Below are 21,530 nucleotides of genomic sequence, written 5' to 3' on the forward strand. Positions count from 1 at the left end.
GTATCATTTCTGATCAGATCCGAGCTTAAGCCAACCATTGATTATGCATAACAATAATGATACCGTTATTTTTACTTTCTTTAGAATATTTTGAAAACTATTTTGATTGACTATACTTTGTTATGTGATTTAATTAGTTGTTTCGATAGCATTATGAAAAGTTATCATATAGATATATATATAGATAGATTAAAAAAGTACAAGTGCAAATTAAGCTTCCCCTTGACGGCCAGACGATTGATACCCTCAAATGGGCCTTGACCAGACCGACTTCATTTTCTCCCTTCATAGCTAATATAGTGCATTGTTAACTGTACCTTCTGCTTCTACTACTATCTCCTACTGCCATCCTTGCTCCTTGCCATCCTTGCTGGTTGCAGTCTGGTGTTGGATTTAGTTGGAATCATAATTTTAAATGAGCTTAACTAAATACATAGACAATATGCAGAAAAAAGCCATCTGGGCATTAGTCGTTGCTATGCCAAGCAGCTGTGACCCCGCACTTGGGTAAGTCCACGGCGGACGATGCGATGGTACCGCACCCGGCGACTTATTTATTTTTTCGTATCCATTGCGCGTTGGAACTTGCGTATGTACTATAAATTAATTTTAAATAAAACAAAAAGTATTTTTTTAATGTTTCAGAAACAAAACCGTTAGGATATGAAATAGAACAAAATTTTTATTTTATTTTTTTTTCTCAAGCATTTTGGTTTCTTCTATTATTAAAAATCAAATCATTTATAAAACTTTCAGAAATTAGTCGGTCAGCTCTCAGCTTGTTCTCTATATGCTACACAAGTGTAAATATATTAACTGATATGATTGAAATAAATTTTCGCTTTTACACCATTAAGTGTAATAGTTTTTTGCCTAGAGATATATTTACTGACTAGTTTTAGTTGACATTAGCCAATTCCGCTTGAAAGCAGTTAGGTGGAAGTGAGGTTGGACTAGGACGAAAACGCACACTTGAAATTGAAACTGACTGCCGGAAAATTAACTTCAAAAGAGATTTGGAAAATACTGAGTTGTACCAAAATACGGCTTCACTGATAAATCAGTGCACTCGACAGCTGCACGAGTGCTAAGTCCTGGTGACTACTACTGCCGCTATGGCTAGAGAAATGGGTGCCAGGGTAAGCCCGTAGTGGCTTAAAAGGGGGTCACGTACTCTTGAAAGGGCCGATGGGAGTGTGCTCCTGCTACTGCTACTGCAGCAGAGCTAGTGGGCTGGAGAATGTATGTATGTTGCGGTTTGTTGTCCGTTGTTGTTGTCCGTTCCTAGTAGCGAAGGAAGCAAAGATCGAAGAAGTAAAGGCAAGCCACCAAGAGTTCCTTAAAAGGGCAGCCCTGGTGCAGCGACATTATATTTGTCCAAGTCATGGTCCCTTGGTGAAGAGAAGTGCCCTATGGATGGTGGAGTCGCATGTGTATGCAGACTGAGAATATCCCCTGGTCCGGTAGATGTGGAAGTGAGTGTTTGTAACTACCGCTTATGCCTGACTTCATTCTATGCTTGTGCTGCAGCATGTATTTGTGGAATTTTCTAAATCGTAACTTACCTTCCGCTCCGTTTATCATGCCGTTGACGTTTCCACTTGCCACAATACCACCGGCACCAGCACCACCACCGCCGTTGGGGCTTTGGGGCACACCAATCCCGCTGCCGAATACATCGTTCTCTTGCTGCATTTGATTTGAGAAATGGGTTTCCTTGGCACGCACCACTTCGTTCAGTCCCTTGTTGTGGCTGGGCTGCTGCTTCCGACGCGGCTTCGGGGTAGTGTGCACGTGAGGTGTTGGCGTCGTTGTCGACTTGGGCGGTAATCGTAATTCTGCAAGAAATTGCACCAATTATGAAATGCCGAATGCTTCTTTCCATGGTTCGAGGGGCAAAGCAAACCCAATGGGATGGCAGACAGTCTTAAAAAAAAAAGTGAGGCAACAATAATTACAAATAAAAACCTAATGACAAGCGTTTATGAACGTGGAACGTTTATTCAGTAGCCCTTAAGTATAATAATTTTCCATCTGTCCTTTTATTCAGGGGACTTCAGGCACATTATAGTATATATAAATTCTCTATATCAGGTTTGACTTGGCTTTGTTAGTTCCTTTCTGTTTTCCAACAAATCATTAAGTTAATAACAGAGGTTTGTACTGGATCTCAATAATATTTTCCGAATATGGTGACAGTTTACTAGCTAGCTGGGAAATACATTAATTACAAAAATTAGCTATATTGACATAATCAATATAAATATATATTTGTCAGCTAATTTGTTCAAGAATTTGTATTTTCTCTATGACTCACTCCTTTAAGTGTAAATTAAAATGTCGCCTATGAGCTGGATCCAACCCTGGTGGCACTGCGAGCAGAGAAAGTTTTTCGCTGATTGTGCAATAATTCATGCTTAGTTTTAGAGCTCTAGCTCTATTTTGCGTTGGCAATGAGTCAGTGACTGAGACTGGGACAGCGTGTGAGACTGAAACTGAGGCTGATGCTGAGCATGAGGATATGCTTCCACTGCGTAGATGAAAGATAGAGAAATGCTTCAGTCGTCTCTAAATGAGATCGATAAAAATAATAGACCGAAGAAAATCCTAGGTGATTTATTGTCAGGAAACTGAACGAATTACACATGCGATGTGCGCACACTCACACACACACACACAGATTCATTCTTCACTGAATTGATGGTTTCGAATTGGAAGAACTACTTGGCTTAGCTTGGGTCTGGTTGATTGGTAAAAAAAAATCATATGACCAGCATTGAACTTGAAATAAGTTTCATTTTATCTTACCTTGCAATCGAATTCGCGCCTCACTCTTCCCTAGAGCATTTACACTAGAACAAGTATAAGCTCCAAAGTCAGATTTCGTCAGGTGTCGTATCGTCAAATTAAGATGCCACATGTACAGATTAACCATTGCTTCTGAGATGTTATACTTGTTGCTATTGTGCAATTTAACATTTCCTGAAAGAGTTAACAATTTTATTTATATAATGTAAATACAAAACTATACTACAAATCGCTGATTACATTAAATCTATTTACATATGACTTTAAATACATTTTCCGTAATAGTTAAAAAATTGTGTAGCCAATCAAATTTCTAGCTCTATCGATTAATTAATGAAAATATTTAAAACATTAAATATTTCAAATCAAATACGTAATTTTGGTTACATGTAATAATAATATATAATAAATTTAAAACACAATTACCTTCGTTGCGGTACCATCCGTTTAGAGGTTTTGGATAAACTTCCACAATACATTCTAACGTTACTTCCCGTTCAACCGGCGCTCCTACTAATTGGTTAACAGCCTTTATTGTTGGCGGAACTGAAAAAAAAAAAAAAATTAGCAACAAAGATTTATAATTTAAACCGCTAGGGTTCAAGGTGCAATGTATATTAGTGGATTTAATGAGAACATCTTTTATATTGTTAGTACAAATTTGTTCAATTTAGAAGATAATCATTATTTAAATATACGATTCTACAATCAAATGTATTATTAATATATTACAATTTATGTCTCCAATGGAATAACCAAAACTGGTTCAAAATACAGAATTTCCATAGAAAATTTTCGAAAGTCTTCTATTCCCGATATTTTATTATCGATTTAAAACATTATCAATCAAGGCAGATGCCACTGTAGCTAACTTTGATTGATTTTTAATTTTTTTCAAATTTGTCAATTATTCAATAGAATATGTAGATCAATAGAATATCGGTTAAGTCAATCGACATTAAAAAAACCAAAATGTTTGGCCAATTAATAAAAGCACGTGCTGCAGCTACAGCAGTTTTCCTATACATACGTGTGCACACATAAATTCAAACTTCTTCTAGCACATTCTTAGAATCACAACAGCAGTTAGTTTGGCTTAGATTTGCTAGATGGCGCTGCAGTAGTGAATCTATTTCACTTTTGCCATTGCAGTTTCGAGCAGTGAGGACCGGATTTTTTTTTAATTGTTTTAAAATTAGTAAATATTTAAAATATTTAATTAAATAAGTTTTATATTTCATTTATATTTTTAAATACATCGAAATCGAAATTTTAGCTATACTAAATGTTCGTTTTTATTAATTTGGTTCAGGGTAGTATCTAGTCGAGCACTCTCGACTAGAGTTTTCTTACTTATTTTACTTTAAATATATTACTATAACCAGAGAACTCTAAAAAATTTAGTGTTTCACTATTTTCGAGCTCATGACGGATGCACGGGCAAATAACACGCTGTGCACTTGAAAACGAATAAAATATTTTTGTATTGTGAATACTAAATACCCTGGACATAATTTGCGTTTTAAAATGAATCTGGCCTTGCTGAAAAATAGGTATAAATTGCAAAGAAGAATGAAATTGTAGTACTTCACAATATTGTCTTGAGATATTATAATAAATTTTATATTTAAATTTTGGATGTTATTCAAATGTATATATGTATGTATATATGACCAGATTGTAATTCCTTATAAAATAAGTTACTGTGAATTTCGAGTCGATTAGTCGAGTAGACTCGACTAAAGTCCTGTTGTTTTAATTGTAATTCCTTATAAAATAAGTTACTGTGAATTTCGAGTCGATTAGTCGAGTAGACTCGACTAAAGTCCTGTTGTTTTAATGGCCGCAATGGTGGCTGCACTCGCTTCTAACGAATGACGATGCTGCATTCATCTGAATGGCAAACTTTTTGTACTTTTGAAAGATACTGAGAAACTACGCATGGCAATGACTTGGAAGTTCTCTTGCTGTCATTTAGATGCCCTAAAATTTAAATTGCTGTGAAGTTTTACAATAACTGATAGTGAACTGAACTGAACTGCAAAGCAAAGAGACATAGAAAACGATAATTGAAACTTAACTATAATTTGTATCGTTGTTACGTCTTAAGATTCTTGTTCTTAAACAGATGAACATACATGGGTATTAGATATTCAAAATTTTATAATTTTACATTGCTTAGTAAATATATATTGCATTACACTTGATAAAAATATCATCAAACAGATACAGAGATCTAGGACTGCGTTGTCTTCTGTTAGATTGTAGTTGCGCCTCAAATTTGTTTTCTGAAAATGATTGGACATCTAAAACTGAAAAAAATGAATTCGTGCTTTTTCCACAAACAAAATCATTTTAACTATAATGTTTTGTTTCTTTTTTTTTTCAATAAGTCTTGATTTAGATAATCTTTCGTTGATCTGATAATCTAACAATACATGTAGCCTCACTTGAACCTTTTTTCACTTGTAAAAAATGCATTTCAAGTATTTGAGACGTGTGATTTGGAATGTACATACATTTGAACATTATGATTAAGTTCTGAAAGTTTCATTAAGATCGTACGTCTAGAAATTAAATTATTAATATTGCCCACACTACAGCGCAGCCCAAGCACAGTCGCTGCTTACAGCGAGTTAGCAGAGCGCGGGCTTGTGCGTGCGTGTGGATGTATACAAGAAGTGCAGAATGGAGGGTTCAGGGAGTCTCCTAGTCGAGCAGTCTCTTTCTTACATATCTCTTACATATACATAGCTTTTTATGTTTACCCTCTCTGAAAAATATAATTGTTACCGTTATCTCTCTCAGCTTGCAGAAATAATTGTAATAAGTTATTGTATAAATATATATATTTGTTTATATACTTCACGGAAATACAAACCATTAATATTGTTCTAGAAATGCGATCTCTCTTTTTTATACTCATTCACGAAAGTGAAATGAGTATAATGATTTTGTGTAATGTCCGGCTTGTTGTCCGTCCGCCTGTCCGTAGCAGTTTATTTCGGCGCTATTTATAAACTGTTAAAATATTCCCGAAATGCCTACTAGGGGCGTGGAAAGTCTGCATTTTCCGATATGCCACATCATATCATATTAGTTGAAGAGCTAGAAAGCTGAAATTTGGAATGTAGGTCCGCATCGACCACCTAAGATCAGGTGCCATGGCGGATATATCGACGCCCATTAGGGGGGTGGCAAATCGGATAAAACTGTTTGTCCTAGAGTTTTTAAGCTAGAACGTTGAATTTTGCACGTGTCTGCGCCCAGTAGGAGTGTGGCAAATCGAGAAAAACAGAATTTTCTACCATATTAGAGCTAAACTTAGCTATTAAATTGAATGAGGATTCCGAGTATTCCGAACGCCCGACTGCAACGTTCTTACTTGTTATACCCTGAACCCATTGAAAATGGGAAATCAGGGTATAATGCTTTTCTTAGAAGTACGCAACAGGCAGAAGGAGGCGTGGCAGACCCCATAAAGTATATATATATTCTTGATCAGGGCGACAAACTAAGTCGATTTGGCACTGTCCATCTGTCCGTCCGTCCGTCTGTCCGTATATATGCACGCGTCGATCTCAGAAGATATAAGAGCTGGAGACTTCAAATTTGTTTTTAAATGTCCGTATATAGCGCGCGCATATCGAGTGTATCACTAAAAAACGATAACTCAATCCGATATTTTTATCGATAAAAATATAAAAAATCTATCGAAAAACATTTAAAAAATTATATCTCCCACATCTTTAAAGCTACAGTGTCCAAATTTTAAATATATATTAAGACGCATGTTATACAATTTCGGCTTTTGTTAAAATTTACCCCCCGCCCCTATATCCACCCCCTCACCCTCATCTTTTTAAAAGACGTATATCGAATACTAGAGACTTGTTCTTCGGTATACACATACATTTAAACATTATGATTATGTTCATTACGATCGTACAACTAGAAATTAAATTATTCAACAAATAAGTTTTCATTATATTGCCAACACTGCAGCGCAGCCCGAGTGCAATCGCCTGTATATGCGTGTGTGTGCGTGTGCGTGTGTGTGTTCGAATTATTATTGAAATATCAGTTGCTTGTAGGGTTCAGGAGATCTCGTAGTCGAGCAGTCTTGACTAGTAAGAAATTGTTATACCCTGAACCCATTGAAAATGGGAAATCAGGGTATAAAGTTTTTGTGAAAAAGTATGTAACAGGTAGAAGGAATCATCGCAGACCCCATAAAGTATATATATTCTTGATCAGCACGACTAGCTGAGTCGATATAGCCCTGTCCGTCTGTCCGTATGAACGCCGAGATCTCAGAAGATATGAGAGCTAGAGAACTGAAATTTCGTGTGCATACTCGTGTATACCATACGCAGTACGAGTTTGCTTTATTTTTTCGATAAATCATCCGATAACTTTTTTATCGAGAATATTCGAAAATTTGATTTTGTTTTTTGAGCCTCATTGGAATACTATTAGACGTAAAGACTTCAGATTTACTGTGCATGTACATATGATGAATACAAACATTTTGTAATCAACAGATTTTGGATACCACGCCCCCTTCGCCCCAATTTGCAAAAAACGTATTTCAAGTACTAGAGACTTGTGCTTGAATGCACACACATTTTGACCATATGATTACGCCCAGAAAATTTCATTAAGATTGCATGTCTACAAAAAAAGTTATTCATCAACTAAATTCTCTTACTATTGCCCACACTGCAGCGCAGCCCAAGCGCAGTCGCTGCTTACTGCGCAGTTAGTAGAGCGCGAGCTTATGCATGCGTGTGGATGCATGTGTATGTGTGTGTAGATAAAAGAAGTGCAGAATGGAGGGTTCAGGGTATCTCCTAGTCGAGCAGTCTCGAATAAAGCCTTCTTACTTGTTTTTATTATCATTTGATTTTATTTTTCGGTTATTTGCTACGCAAAAATACAATATACCGACAAGTGTATTTCTAGACGACTCCATATGATTAATTAATATATATATATATTTATATATGTATCTATTTTTAGTATAATATCTATTCCTCTAGCTCTGAACTAGTTTTTCGTTTGAGTAAACTAGTATTTAAGTGTATTTTAACGTCGGTGCACAAGTATTATACATATGCATATATATATTATCTGTTTACTCTTTGTATTTTTGCTCACAGATTACACTGACTGGGGCAAAACGCTCCTCGACTTGGGAGTTGTTTGGTTGGGTGCGTAAGTCGTTGGTGGGGTGGTGTTTCACAGGATTACTTTACGCTAGTTGTGTGAGTGCCACCCTAGTGTGAGAAAGAGAATGACAACTGTAATGTTCTGTTTCAATGCAGTAAAGGCTCATGCTATTTTTCCTCTCGTTGGGTGGTGTTTGGCTCTAGGAGTTCTTGTTGCTGCTGCTGATGCTGTTGTTGTTGTAACTGAAGGATAATTTTAAGCCATAAATAAAATGGATTAAAACCCACTGATCCGCTCATCAAAAAAGATTTCACCCTTTGTAGCACTAGAACATTATTAAAGCTTTTCCCCAAAATCAATATCATCAGAATCCTTCTCTAGCGGATTTGCGCAATTTTAAATTTGTGTTCTTACTTATATTTTCACATTAAGTCGTATAAATGTTTTTTTATGAAGATTCGTTTCCTACAAGTAGATGTCGCGATGCCCCGGTTTACTATTTTTTATTAATTTTTTGTTTAGCCTTATTTACGTTTGCGTGCATATTTAATTGTTCTTATTCAAAATATAATAAAATGTATGCCACTAATTTGCAATTGTATTATATAAATCCATGATTGGTTACAAATGTAAATAACAATTTTTTACAGTGTGGTCAAACCAAAAAAGTCTAACAAAGGCATGTATGCCAGTAGAAATTTTAAAATTTACAGTTGGTTTTGCACTGTGTTTGACGTAGACACATTACCCAAAATTGTAGTTTTATTTTACTAGTAAGGCTCCAACTACACAATATACACCATCTACATAGCCGTGTTGCCCAGTCCCTCACAATTATGGAGTTGTTATTTTCAAATGTTTACTACTTGCTCACATTAGCAAAATTGTACAGTGTGTATGCTGAATACTAAATATATATATATATATATATATATATATATATATATATATATATATGTATGTATGTATGTATATGCCTATTCTGTACTTCATTCTCTCTTCTACACACTCATACATAAGTAGTAAACAGCATAATAGCTCATGACAATAGTTCAATGTGTGTTCTGCCAGCTTCTCTGCTTCTACTGCTGCTTCTGCAGCTGCTGCTGCATTCCTCGTTGCAAGCAGATGTTATAATGGAAGGACACTTATACAGTTGCATGTGTGCAAATTTGATACGCCCTGCTTTGAACATGAAGTGAGACTATCGTAACTTTCTACAACTGGTACTCTGATTTTGACTTGACAATCTCATGGTGTTGATTTGTGTCTTCTGCCACACCAACAGCTTGTTTAAGGTACTGAAGCATTCTCTAGGGACTGAAATTTCGCAATTTCAAGATATTACAAGTACAAGTACTTTCACGAACTATAAATAAATTACCTATGTATGTACATATATCTATGTGTAAGTAAAAGTATTAATTTATATGTGTATAACACAACGATACATAAATAATAAGTATTTAAAGTGACAATGCATTTATATATATTGTAAGTATAAAACAAAGAAATTCATCTGACTTGCAAATATACAATCTATACCGCACTATTACTTTTAAAGGCCAACAATTAATAAAAATTACAAAAATACTAAAGAACTAACTCACGATCCCAAACTCACCTGGCGAAAACACATCCTTAAATTTATAGCCCAATTAGTAGGTCCCCTGAACCGCAAATTATCTAGGTTTTTAGGTATACGCATTTAAGTGTTTATTTACATATACAGTCAGGTACGCATTTTATCCTAACCTATTAGCATACGCATTAACTGTTTATACTTCATATATTCCCCAGAGAGAAGCCAAAATCCTAACTTCCAACATCTTACCACATTTGCATAAATAATATTATTCACATCTACTCTATGTCAAGCTACTCCAATTTACACTCAACATTCAAAGAAATCACACAGTTCAACATGAACATTAGTTTTAAGAAATACGCAAAAAATATATATTTTGTATTACTATTTCCATTGTATAACTTACAATTTACATGAACATCAAAGCGTTTGCTCACTGAAGGGGGAACTCCATTCGATGCAATGCAAAGGTAGCCCCCCATATCCGTACGATGAACGTTAGTAAGAGTCAGTCGCTCCCCTTCCATCGATTTGAATGCTTGAATATTAAAAGAGTAATTAAATGATTTTGTAATATCATCATTATCTTGCCGATAAATATACATGTCGCAGTAAAAATACAGTTGCATATAATCATTTTTAAGGTTCACATTATATAAGTTCCTACATACAGTTGTGCTGTTTATATGTCAGCATCAATTTATGCATCAAATAATTTTCAGGAGTATCTGGTATCGACTTTTTCTGACAACAGAATATCTAAGAAGCCGTTAAAATATTCAAAAATGCACCTTGCTTGTCTCTACTCTCCGATCGAATTATAATATCTTTGCCGCCTTCCCGTCGCCATTGAACCATTGGCTCTGGTACACCTATATCATATAAATTAGAAGAAGTAGAAATAATTACTTATACTTTGTAGTTGAAAATTTGGTATATTCAGATAAAATATAATATTAATTTGCTAGTACCTGTGGCACTGCATAATAAGGAAATGCTCCCTCCCTCCGTGCTAACACCTTCATTAATATTTTCATCAGGGTGGTTTAGGATATCCGGTGGAACCACAACATCTAAATATCCCGACTGTAAAATAATTCAGACAATTAAGACCAAATTTATTAAATAGAATAAAAAACGAATCTAATCTTCTGGATAATAATAGCAACAGATTTCGACGCGAAGTGTAATTCATACAGATGTATGTAAGATTTGTCATCGAATTAAAATTTAACGACTTGCAAAAATTAGAAAATAAATCATGCGCACACAACCAAAGGTCAAGTTTAATTGATGGGTCTCTGAAAATAAACTATGGAGTTTTAAGTTTTCAGCCATTACAAGCAAGTATTGCTTGACCAATATTTGTATTTTTTACTTTTATAAACAAATACATACATATGTATGCATATTTGTCTGACTATTCGATTCTACTCCCTTCGATAACTATTATAACTATTATATATACTATCGATTAAAAACGTTAACGAGAATTAGCTATAAAATTACATCTAGAGTGGCCAAATAGTTTCATGTGCTCTACACTTATAGAAGTATTTCCTGTACGATCATACCCGACAGACCCCCACCAGGCCTGAGCAGCTGCCGCTCTTTTCATAGGACGACTTTTACTTAAAGCCTAAATTCCGCTCAAATGCCAGTTAGAGGTCGTCGTAGTAGAGCTGTATGTGATCAATTGGACCACTTTCTGCTCTCTTTTCATTCTATTCACAGCCAAGTATGGTCAGTGATACTATTGAAACTATAAAAAGAAAGTGTTAAAATGAAACTTAAAATAAATATTAAAAGAGCTTATATATAGTTAATATGATTACAATTATAATAATTCTTAAGGTAAAAATTAGTAAGAACAAAGAATAAGAAATAAATATAAATGAATAAAAGAAGAGCCAAAATAAAGTAGAGTACTACCATTAACACAAATTAACAACATGAAATCCACTATGCAATCTGTAGAGCACACAGGTAAATTAAACAGATGATAGTGTCTAGTTGTTTGGGACGGAACCGAAAAATTAAGACGCATCAGAGAGGACGAATCAATATTACCGCTAATCAAATTATGCAGAAAAACAATTCTTAAAACTGTTTGCGGTTGATTAACGATGGAATATCAATGAGCTGAAGCCTACTAATGTAAGATGGCAATCGTAAATCCCTGTCCCAGTTAAGATTCCTTAAGGCAAAGTGGAGAAATTGTTTTTGGACCTATTCGATATAATCCAGATGCAGTTTGTGTTGAGGAGACCATACAAGTGAGCAATACTCTAAGGTAGGAAGCACAAGCGAAATATATAATTGTTTTGTAATAAAAGGATCTTTAAAATCCTTAGACCAGCGTTAAAAAAGCCAAGCACACTTTTGGCTTCATTTATGATGGTAGAAATATGAAGGTTGAAATTAAGTTTACAGTCGAAGAAAACACCAAGATCTTTGACTATAAAGATGCATTGTAAGGAAATGTTACTAATTTTAAAGTCAACAATATGAGGAACGGTGTGAGTGAAAGTCATTGTCTTTCACTTTGACCAACTTAAGTGTTAAGTGTGTTAAGTTTTACATCATCAGAATACATAAATATCGTAGAAAAGGAGATACCAAACGAAACAAAGATAAGTTTATAAATAACTGTTTTCAGCAAGACTCTCTTATCGGCACCAGAAGAAAAAGAAGATTTCAACGTCCAAATGGCTGCAGCCCCGGTGGCTGCAGCGACCCTATGAGCATTAATGGAACCATATTCAGAGAGTAAATATGGATATGAGTTGCTGAAGAGATCAGCAGAAGAATAAGTAATTGAGATCAGAGGATTCCTGATAATTACTGGTTGTTTTTAGCACCAAGGACAAATGAGGACGGCAAACCAAAAGATTTACGCTTTAAGTTTACAAATGAGTAAAATTGTTTTGCATCATATCAGAAAATTCTCATAACAATGAGAATTTAAAAGATTGAAATTTGACTTGGCTATGGAATATTTTGACCAGTAAACATTTGAAGCAGATTTTCTAAAACATTTAGTTTTAATGTTTCTTAAGATCGAAAGAGTCTTAGTAAACCAATGTGGCTAATTTGAAATAGGCCAAATACGACTAAGAGGGACTCACACGACCTGAATAGAGTTAAAGGTACTATAAAACAAGTAAGAAAGCTCTAGTCGAGACTGCTCAACTACGAGATCCTCTGAACCCTTCGAGCAACTGATATTTCAATAATAATTCGTACACACACACGCACACACATACGCACATATACATTCACAGGCGACTGCGCTTGGGCTGCGCTGCAGTGTTGACAATATAATTAGAATTTATTTGTTGAATAATTTAATTTCTAGACGTGCAATGTTAATGAAACTTTCAGAAAGTAATCATAATGTGTAAATGTATGTATATACCAAAGCACAGAATCTAGTATTTGAAATACGCCTTTTACAAATATGACGGTCAGGAGGCGGATTTTGTGGTGTGTGTGTGTGTGGGGGGGGGGGGGGGGGGGGGGGGGATTTTAACAAAAGCAGAAATTGTATGAAATGCATCTTAATATATGTTTTAAATTTGGAGACTCTAGCTCGTTTTTATCGATAAAAATATCGGAACGAGTTATCGTTTTTTAGTGTTAAACTTGATATGCGCGCCATATATACGGACATTTAAAAAAAAATTTGAAGTGTCCAGCTCTTATATCTTCTGAGATCGACGCGTTCATATATAAGGACAGACGGACGGACAGACAGATATGCAGGGCTAAATCGACTCAGCTGTTACATACTTTTAACAAAACCATTATACCCTGATTTCTCATTTTCAATGGGTTCAGGGTATAAAAACGATGCTGCCAAATTAATATCAACCGACTCATATAAAAGAGACCAGTCTATTGAATTAATTAAGTCGTTAAGCAAAACAAAATTGCATTTACGACAACAGTGCATTGGTTTAGAAGGAAAAGGAGTATTACAACAGCTAATAAAACCTATAAAGTGGGGTGATTTATATCCTCAGGTTAGAAAGGAAAGGAATTGATCTCACGACACTAATGAGCGAATCATGATTAATGAACACAAAAAAAGTGTGCGATTTAGATAATTAGAAATAGAGTTCACCTGAAACAGAGACAGGTTAAACAATTCATTAAAAATATAGTGATCAATTGTCGGAATAAAGTAATCTGCATTAAAAGTTGATGACCAAGAAGTGTTCGGAGTATTAAAGAGTTTATTTAACCCCGATAATCTTCGCATTATGAAGCGACGAATAGGCAAACAATTCGGAGTGGATTTAACACCAATTAACAAGCCACCCCCTGTGGTGGTATATGGTTGCCATGTTCGTGATAGTTTTTAACATTAAACAATTCGTTGCAGTCGGGCGTAAGCAACTACCGAGTACTCATGCACATCCCATCAGTAGCTAAGTTTTGAGTTTCTACCTGTAGTACTGTAGAAAATGCAGTTTTCTCTACTTGCCATGCCTCTATTGGCATTAAACACCTCATGTTTGGTCAGTTTTTAAAAACAGCTAATGGTAACCTGATTAAAAAATTTGAATGCTAGGCTCATAAAATATGAAAATTACAGGGTATTTTTCGATATGCAATTATTTTTTAAGACATCGACAGAGGAGGTAACCGGTAACTCAACACTCCAAATTTGAAGCTTCTAGCTCTTCGACTTTAGGAGATATAATAAACTTTTGCGGTTTGTCACGCCTTTGCGGGCGGACATATAACCGCCATAGCTCTTTGAATTTAGGTTGTCAACCCGAGTACATATACCGAGTATATATACCAAATTTCTAGCATCAGTAGTGCCCAAAATATAGTAGAATTTGAAAAAAAACCTATATCTTCAGGTCCGATTTACCTCGTTCCTGGCGAGCGTGGATATATGTATTATTTTTTCATCGACCTTTATGGAATCATAAATTAGCTCACGTGCAAAATTTCAGCGGTTAATCTTAAATGGTCGACGCATGCATGCATTTTTCGGACCAGGCGGATCGGGAAAATTTTAATACTTTATTATTTAATCGGAGATATACATGAGTATGTGTTCCAAATTTCAAGTCTCGATCTTCAATAGCGCCGGAATAAATTGCGTTCATACTCATTTCATATTCTGTTTTTATGAACAGACAAATTTGCATTCTCTATATATATTTTTCTCTTTCTCTACCTCTACCTCTCTCTCTTTCTTTTTCTCTTACTCTTATATTCTCTCTATCTCTTTTTAACTTTTTTATGACTCAAACTATCCTAATTTATTTACAGCTTATGCTTCTTATTTTTATTATTAATTCATTTTATGTTAGTCCTTCATAAAAATCTCTAAATGTAAGACTACGAGTTAATTGAATTAATTTCCTTTTCATAAACACGTTTTAAAGGCAGAATCGCCTAGATTTAAAAAATATCCTCATGATATCATTTATATTTACATGTTACTATATAACATCAGTCAGATTTTAAAATTTGTTTCGCCTTATATGGGCTTAGATAAACTTGCAATTTTACGATTTTACTAAATTCACAAAAGTTAAAAACTCTAGTATCAGCAGTGTTCAAAAGATAACAGAACATATGTATACATATTGTATATATGTACATATATACAATCTTACATTGTAAAATCTTAGAATTCTATACGAGTCATAGATTATTGGGATAGCTCCAACCATGTTTTTAACTCTGGTGGGCGCTCTTGAATAAGCAACAATATCCCATAAGAGAACGTTACAAATATTATTTAACTAGAGATAATTCAGAACTTATTCAACCATCAGAATGTTTTGATTAATAAATTATCATGATGATATTTTATAATTAATTACCTAATTAATTCGTGTACCTGGTATACAAATTTCTAACGCATTGAATAGATGAAGAGCAGTAAAAATTAAAATATAAATATTTTACTTTCCACGTAGCGCATTATTTATGAACAAACGAAATTGTAGGTTAAATAAAAAAAAACAATATATAACAATGTTCATTTATTGATTTATTTATCTATTTTTTTTTGTGCAAGGTCAATGATCTTTAAAAAATGAAAATTGCGTTGAGATTTGTTATTGTTACAGTTTTCCAAATTAATATTTCCCAAAATACTTAATACTTAATATATTTAACATTTTATTGCACTGTTTGGCCACAGGAACTATATAAAGCTACGTGTCAAGGCCTTGGGAGCACTGCTTACCTGTGCTGAAGCCTTATTTCAAAGCTCGCACATAAGCTTGGGCTCAGACCCATATGGCGATAAGATTACTGCCCCTGCAGGCAGCTAAGCATTTGAAAATTGAATAGCTGGCCACTAAGGTCAGGGGTAGAGCTGTGGTTGACTTACCAGACTTTTCATGGGATCTGTATTCACTTGACACATGTAGCTGCCAGAATCATTTAGCTGCACGTGGGATATGTGAAGTTTCCAGGTGTTGTGTCCATTGTGTGTCACTGATAATCTTGGATTTAGAGATACCATATGTGTATGTATACCAAGTATTGCTTTTGAATCTGATTTAATCCAAGCAACCTGAAATTGCGAGAGCAGACCCAGGCACATCCAGCATTAAGGTAAGTGTGTAGTGTAACTTTGCTTTTGCCAACTTAACCCTTGCACACGGTTATGCTCTGCTCATAAACTTACTTACATTCTGGTGCAACTATGAATAAGAGAACGTTTTCTACCCTTGTAGGCCTTAACGTATACTTATACTCAGGCATTGTTATGATTTTGTGTAAGTGTATGTATTTATGTGTAATGCACATACAATGTGATACAATTTTATATAGCAATGTCGTCTTCTTAATAGTGACTTAATACAAAATTAGTGATAGTCTATCTAATATATAATATATAATATATAATATATAATATATAATATATAATATATAATATATAATATATAATATATAATATATAATATAATATAATAAATAATATATAATATATATATATATAATATATATTATACATACATATTATATAGAGTATACTAAATAGAAAACGATATGGTTTATATTCGTATTGTAAAGAACATACCCGATATTGTCCCAAGTTGTCTACAACACAGGTGAAAGATACGTCACGACCTTGTGGTACGGTAATATTCGTAAGTTGTGCCAAAAAAAGCGGTCCCACTTCATCAGGTTCGTTATGACCTTTGAATTCACAAAAAATATAAAAGGTAATAACAGCATATGCTCCTGAAATATTTGTTATAAATATGTGCATATGTGTATATGAGAAATATGAATAAAAATAGCAAAACGTAACAAATTAATTAAGCAAATGTACAAAGCATCATATGGTTTCACTATGAAACTCAGTGTATACACTAAGCATTAATATTACTTAACAAGTCGTAAAGTCTGTTTTTATACCCTGAATAATGATTTTGTTGAAATCGAAAATCAGTTATAAAATTATATCTCCCTACATCTTTAAAGCTGGAGTCTCCAAATTTAAAACATATATTCATATATTCATTCAGATGTACATCAAAAAGCCATATTCGATTTTTTCGATTTGCATTGCGAAAAAATACATTTTAAAGGGTATGTTGCAGATATGCAACACGGCCATATAAAGGGTTAAAATGCATCTTATACAATTTCGATTTTTGTTAAAATTTATCCCTATATCCACCTCCTCATCGTCACATTTGTAAAAGGCGTATTTCAAATACTAGAGACATGTGCATATACATACATTTTAATATTATGAATACGTTCTGAAAGTTTCATTAAGATTGTACGTCTAGAAATTAAATTATTCAACAAATAAATTCTCAAGCGCAGTCGCCTGTGTATGTGTGTGTGTGCGAATTATTATTGAAATATCAGTTGCTTGAAGAGTTCAGGAGAACCTTTAGTTCAAATATTTGAACGAATGATAATTTGTAAAAAGTACGATAATAGTCTGGGTGCCCGCCAAGTAAAAAAGCTCTAGTCGAGACTGCTGCCGTTGAACCCTTCGAGCAACTGATACTTCAAAAATTCTTCGTTTGTTTTTTTCTTACAAAAAAAACAATACATTTATAATATGTATTACATATACCCGCGTATACGCATAGACTGTAGTGTGAGCTTACTTACCCCATTGGGTATTACTTTTAGTACTATAATGTCAAGAGAGCATTTTGCGTGTTTCTTTTCTTGGGTATGACTTATCTTACTCAAACTTTCAAAACTTAATAACATTTAAAAATGCGTATCCGCCAAAGAAGAAGTATATAGTAATTTATATGATTTTTTTTTTTTCAAGTTTTTGGGGAAGGGAGGATTTTCAAATATAACAAAAGTAAACAAGTAAGAAGACTCTAGTCGAGACTGCTCGTCTAGGAGATACCCTGAACCCTCCAAGCTGATATGCTTATCATTCTGCACTTCTTTTATGCACGCACACATACATACACATGCATCCACCCTCACGCGCCCGCGCTCTGCTAACTGCGCTATAAGCAGCGACTGCGCTTGGGCTGCGCTGCAGTGTGGGCAGTATGAGAATTTATTTATTGAATAACTTTTTTTATACTCATTCACGAAGTGAATTAGTATATTGGTTTTGTGCAATGTCTGTCGTGCAATGTACGTCTTGCTGTCCGTCTGTCCGTCCGTCCGTCCGTCTGTCCGTCTGTCCGTATGAACGCAGTTCATTTCGCCGCTATTGAAGCTAGAGACTTGAAATTTGGAACACATACTCGTGTATAACTTCGATTTATAAAGTGTTAAAATTTTCCCGATCCGCCCACTAGGGCGGAAAATGCATTTTCCGATATACCAGAAATCATGTTAGTTGAAGAGCTAGAAAATTGAAATTTGGTGTAGATCCGCGTTGACCCCCCAAGTCCAAAAAGCTATGGTGGATATATCTACGCCCATTGGGGGCGTGGCAAATCAGATAAAACTGTATCTCCTCTAGTTCTAAAGCTAGAACGTTGAAATTTCGCACGTGAGCTAATGCTATAATTCTATAATGATTGGTGAAAATTTTATGTCTACGCCTAATAGGGGCGTGGCAAATCGGATCTGAAGATATAGTGATTTTTCAAATTTGGCTATATTTTAGGCACTATTGATGCTAGAGACTTGAAATTTGGTATATATACGCGTGTTGACCTCCCAAGTCCAACAAGCTATAGTGGATATATGTCCGCCCAAACGGGGCGTGGCAAACCGCAAAATTTTATATCTCCTACAGTTTAAGAGCTAGAAGCTTCAAATTTGGATAGTTGAGTTACTGGTAACCTCCTCTATCGATGCCCCAAAAATAATTGTCACGCCTCTTTGGGGGCGTGGCATATCGAAACATACCCTGTAATTTTCACATTTTTTGAGCGTAAGCATTCAAATTCGCATTTACGTTACCGTTAGCTCTTTCTAAGAACTGGCCAAAAATGAGGTGTCTACGGCCACTAGGGGCGTGGCAATCGGCATTTGTAGTATCAAATTGCGACATTTATATGCTTGAGCTATCTATGTATGTACATGTATATACAAATAGGCCTAATAGGCATTGATAACACGGAAGGAAACATTTTTATAAAATCTAAAAATAAAATTTAAATATTTAAAAAATATAAAAGAAGCTAAAATAACAAAATTTGCAATTTACAAAATACAGTTTTCCGCGGGATTTGAACTCGCACCCTAGCCATGTTTGTCAAAATAACAAAAACAAATTTAGCCGGCGCCTTTGCCGACAGCGCTACCGCCTACCGTTAACAATAGTAATTAAAATGAAATCCAAAAATAAGATTCTTGTTATGAGAGTAGCGGATGGTAAATTCAAGAACAAAGCAAAAACAAATCAGTCTCATTTCAACGCTAGAGTATGCATTTATGTGTACATACATACACACATACAAATGAGCGCGTGCATAAGAAAGGCTGGAATGCTTGATGCTACATATGCGTGCAGACTTATGTACATACATATACATGCATATATGCGTACATACATATATGAGGGCTTTTTAAGAAGAAACAAATTTAAACTTATAAAATTGTTCAATTAGAAAAAAGAATAAAATATCTATTTTATAAAAAACGAATTATGTATGAAAAATAAAAACTTAATCTTGATGGGGACTTGAACCTCCGCCACTGCAACATAACTTGCGACGCCTTTAGCGCCCACGCTATCGCTTTGCTTTACAAAGCGGTAGCTAAAATACAATAAGGTAAAAACAGAGCGTCATCTGACAAAACTACAACAACAGCTAGAAAATCCAGAAATCATCGCAATTCTTAGAATGCTAAAGAGCGCGCTTTTGTAATGTAAGCAAACGCTAAAGAATCTGCAATAGGTGTGACCGAAAGCTATTAACGAAAATTACTCAAAAAGTGCACGATCAATATAATAATTATCGATTACTCGATAAAAATTACCAAAAGCTGCAATTTCTTTAAAGCCAAATTAAATTTGAAATAAGAATAAATGCCTCTTTGTAAACATAGCATCATGTATACGGACTGTGAATGAGTATTCCGCAGTCGGTAGCGCCCGACTGCAACGTTCTTACTTGTTTTAAAATTTCAAAATTTGTGTACATTCCAAAGCACAAGTCTCTAGTACTTGAAATACGTTTTTTAGAAATTGGTGGCGAAGGGGGCGTGGTATCTGTTGATTACAAAATGTTTGTATTCATCATATGTATATACACAGTAAATCTGAAGTCTCCACGTCTAATAGTACTCCGATGAGGCTCAAAAAACAAAATAAATTTTTCGATTATTCTCGATAAAAAAGTTATGGGATGATTTATCGAAAAAATAAAGCAAACTCGTACTGCGTATGGTATACACGAATATGCACAAAATATTTCAGCTCTCTAGCTCTCATATCTTCTGAGATCTCGGTGTTCATACGGACAGCCGGGCGGACGGGCGGGCGGACGGACGGACAGACGGACAGGGCTATAACAACTCAGCTCGTCGTGCTGATCAAGAATATATATACTTTATGGGGTCTGCGATAATTCCTTCTGCCTGTTACATACTTTTTCACAAAAACATTATACCCTGATTTCCCATTTTCAATGGGTTCAGGGTATAAAAAGCTGGTCAAGAAGTTTATGAAATATTATGATTAACAAGTAAGAAAGCTCTAGTCGAGACTGCTCAGTCGAGCAGTCCGTAGTCACGAGATCCCCTGAACCCTACAAGCAACTGATATTCCAATAATAATTAGCACACACACACGCACTCATACAAACAAATACACGCAATCATGATGTTTAAATGTATGTGTATACCGAAGCACAAGTCTCTAGTATTTGATATACGACTTTTACAAAGATTTGGGTGAGGGGGTGGATTTAGGGGTGGGGGGCTAGCTCTTTCCCATTTTCAATGGGTTCAGGGTATAATGAAATAATAAAAAATATAAATATGTTTGCTCTCAAAAAATAATTAATTTCACTGTCACGTATTTTATTTGTAATCCTACCTTGTATATTTCCTACTGAATGACTTCCTTTTGTGCGTAATGTTCCGGTGAGTAACAAAAGTATTACGGAGGTTAACGTCCTCACGCAGAATAGAGTCTGATTCATTGGGGCAGTCTTCATTTGATCGTCAAAGGATCTTCAGGTACTTCCAAAGCTTACTATATTATAATATATGAATAATAATCTCGCTATTCGAGCTGATCCCTTGCTGTCGATACTCGTCTAATTATTCCATTATATAATTATTGTATATTGTTATATTGTCCGTGTTTACTTATGTTGCACTCGAAATTTCTGAAAAGAGAAAGAATCCTTTATTAATTTCTTCAGAATAAAATTTTTTATCAATGCAGTTTAAGTTATTCAAGAACTAAGGTATGCTAAGGTATACTATAAACTTTTCATATCAAACGAAAATAAACTTGAATTAAAATAAACTTCCGAATAAAATTATTACGGATTGATATTTTTTGCTCCCATTATTAAAA

At 34.7% G+C, this 21,530-nt stretch overlaps 2 protein-coding genes across 2 annotated transcripts in view; one reads left to right on the forward strand and one right to left on the reverse strand.

Annotated features, from left to right (window-relative positions):
* Positions 1 to 21,530, forward strand: part of Ns4 (Nucleostemin 4) — a 139,353-nt gene that overhangs the window by 100,772 nt on the left and 17,051 nt on the right. The gene's annotated exons all lie outside the window — the stretch shown is intronic.
* Positions 26 to 21,327, reverse strand: DIP-lambda (Dpr-interacting protein lambda). The gene is made up of 10 exons (XM_089257672.1): positions 21,042 to 21,327; positions 16,632 to 16,750; positions 15,936 to 16,121; positions 10,540 to 10,654; positions 10,360 to 10,440; positions 9,975 to 10,106; positions 3,235 to 3,354; positions 2,809 to 2,982; positions 1,566 to 1,838; positions 26 to 596 (listed from the first exon to the last, which is right to left on the reverse strand). The coding sequence occupies exons 1-10, from the start codon at positions 21,160 to 21,162 to the stop codon at positions 412 to 414; spliced, it is 1,506 nt and encodes a 501-aa protein (XP_089113798.1). The 5' UTR covers positions 21,163 to 21,327; the 3' UTR covers positions 26 to 411.

The sequence above is a fragment of the Drosophila navojoa genome, chromosome 3, assembly GCF_054131105.1.
Source record: "Drosophila navojoa isolate 15081-1374.11 chromosome 3, UAZ_NAV_1.0, whole genome shotgun sequence".
NCBI classification, from domain to species: Eukaryota; Metazoa; Arthropoda; class Insecta; order Diptera; family Drosophilidae; genus Drosophila; species Drosophila navojoa.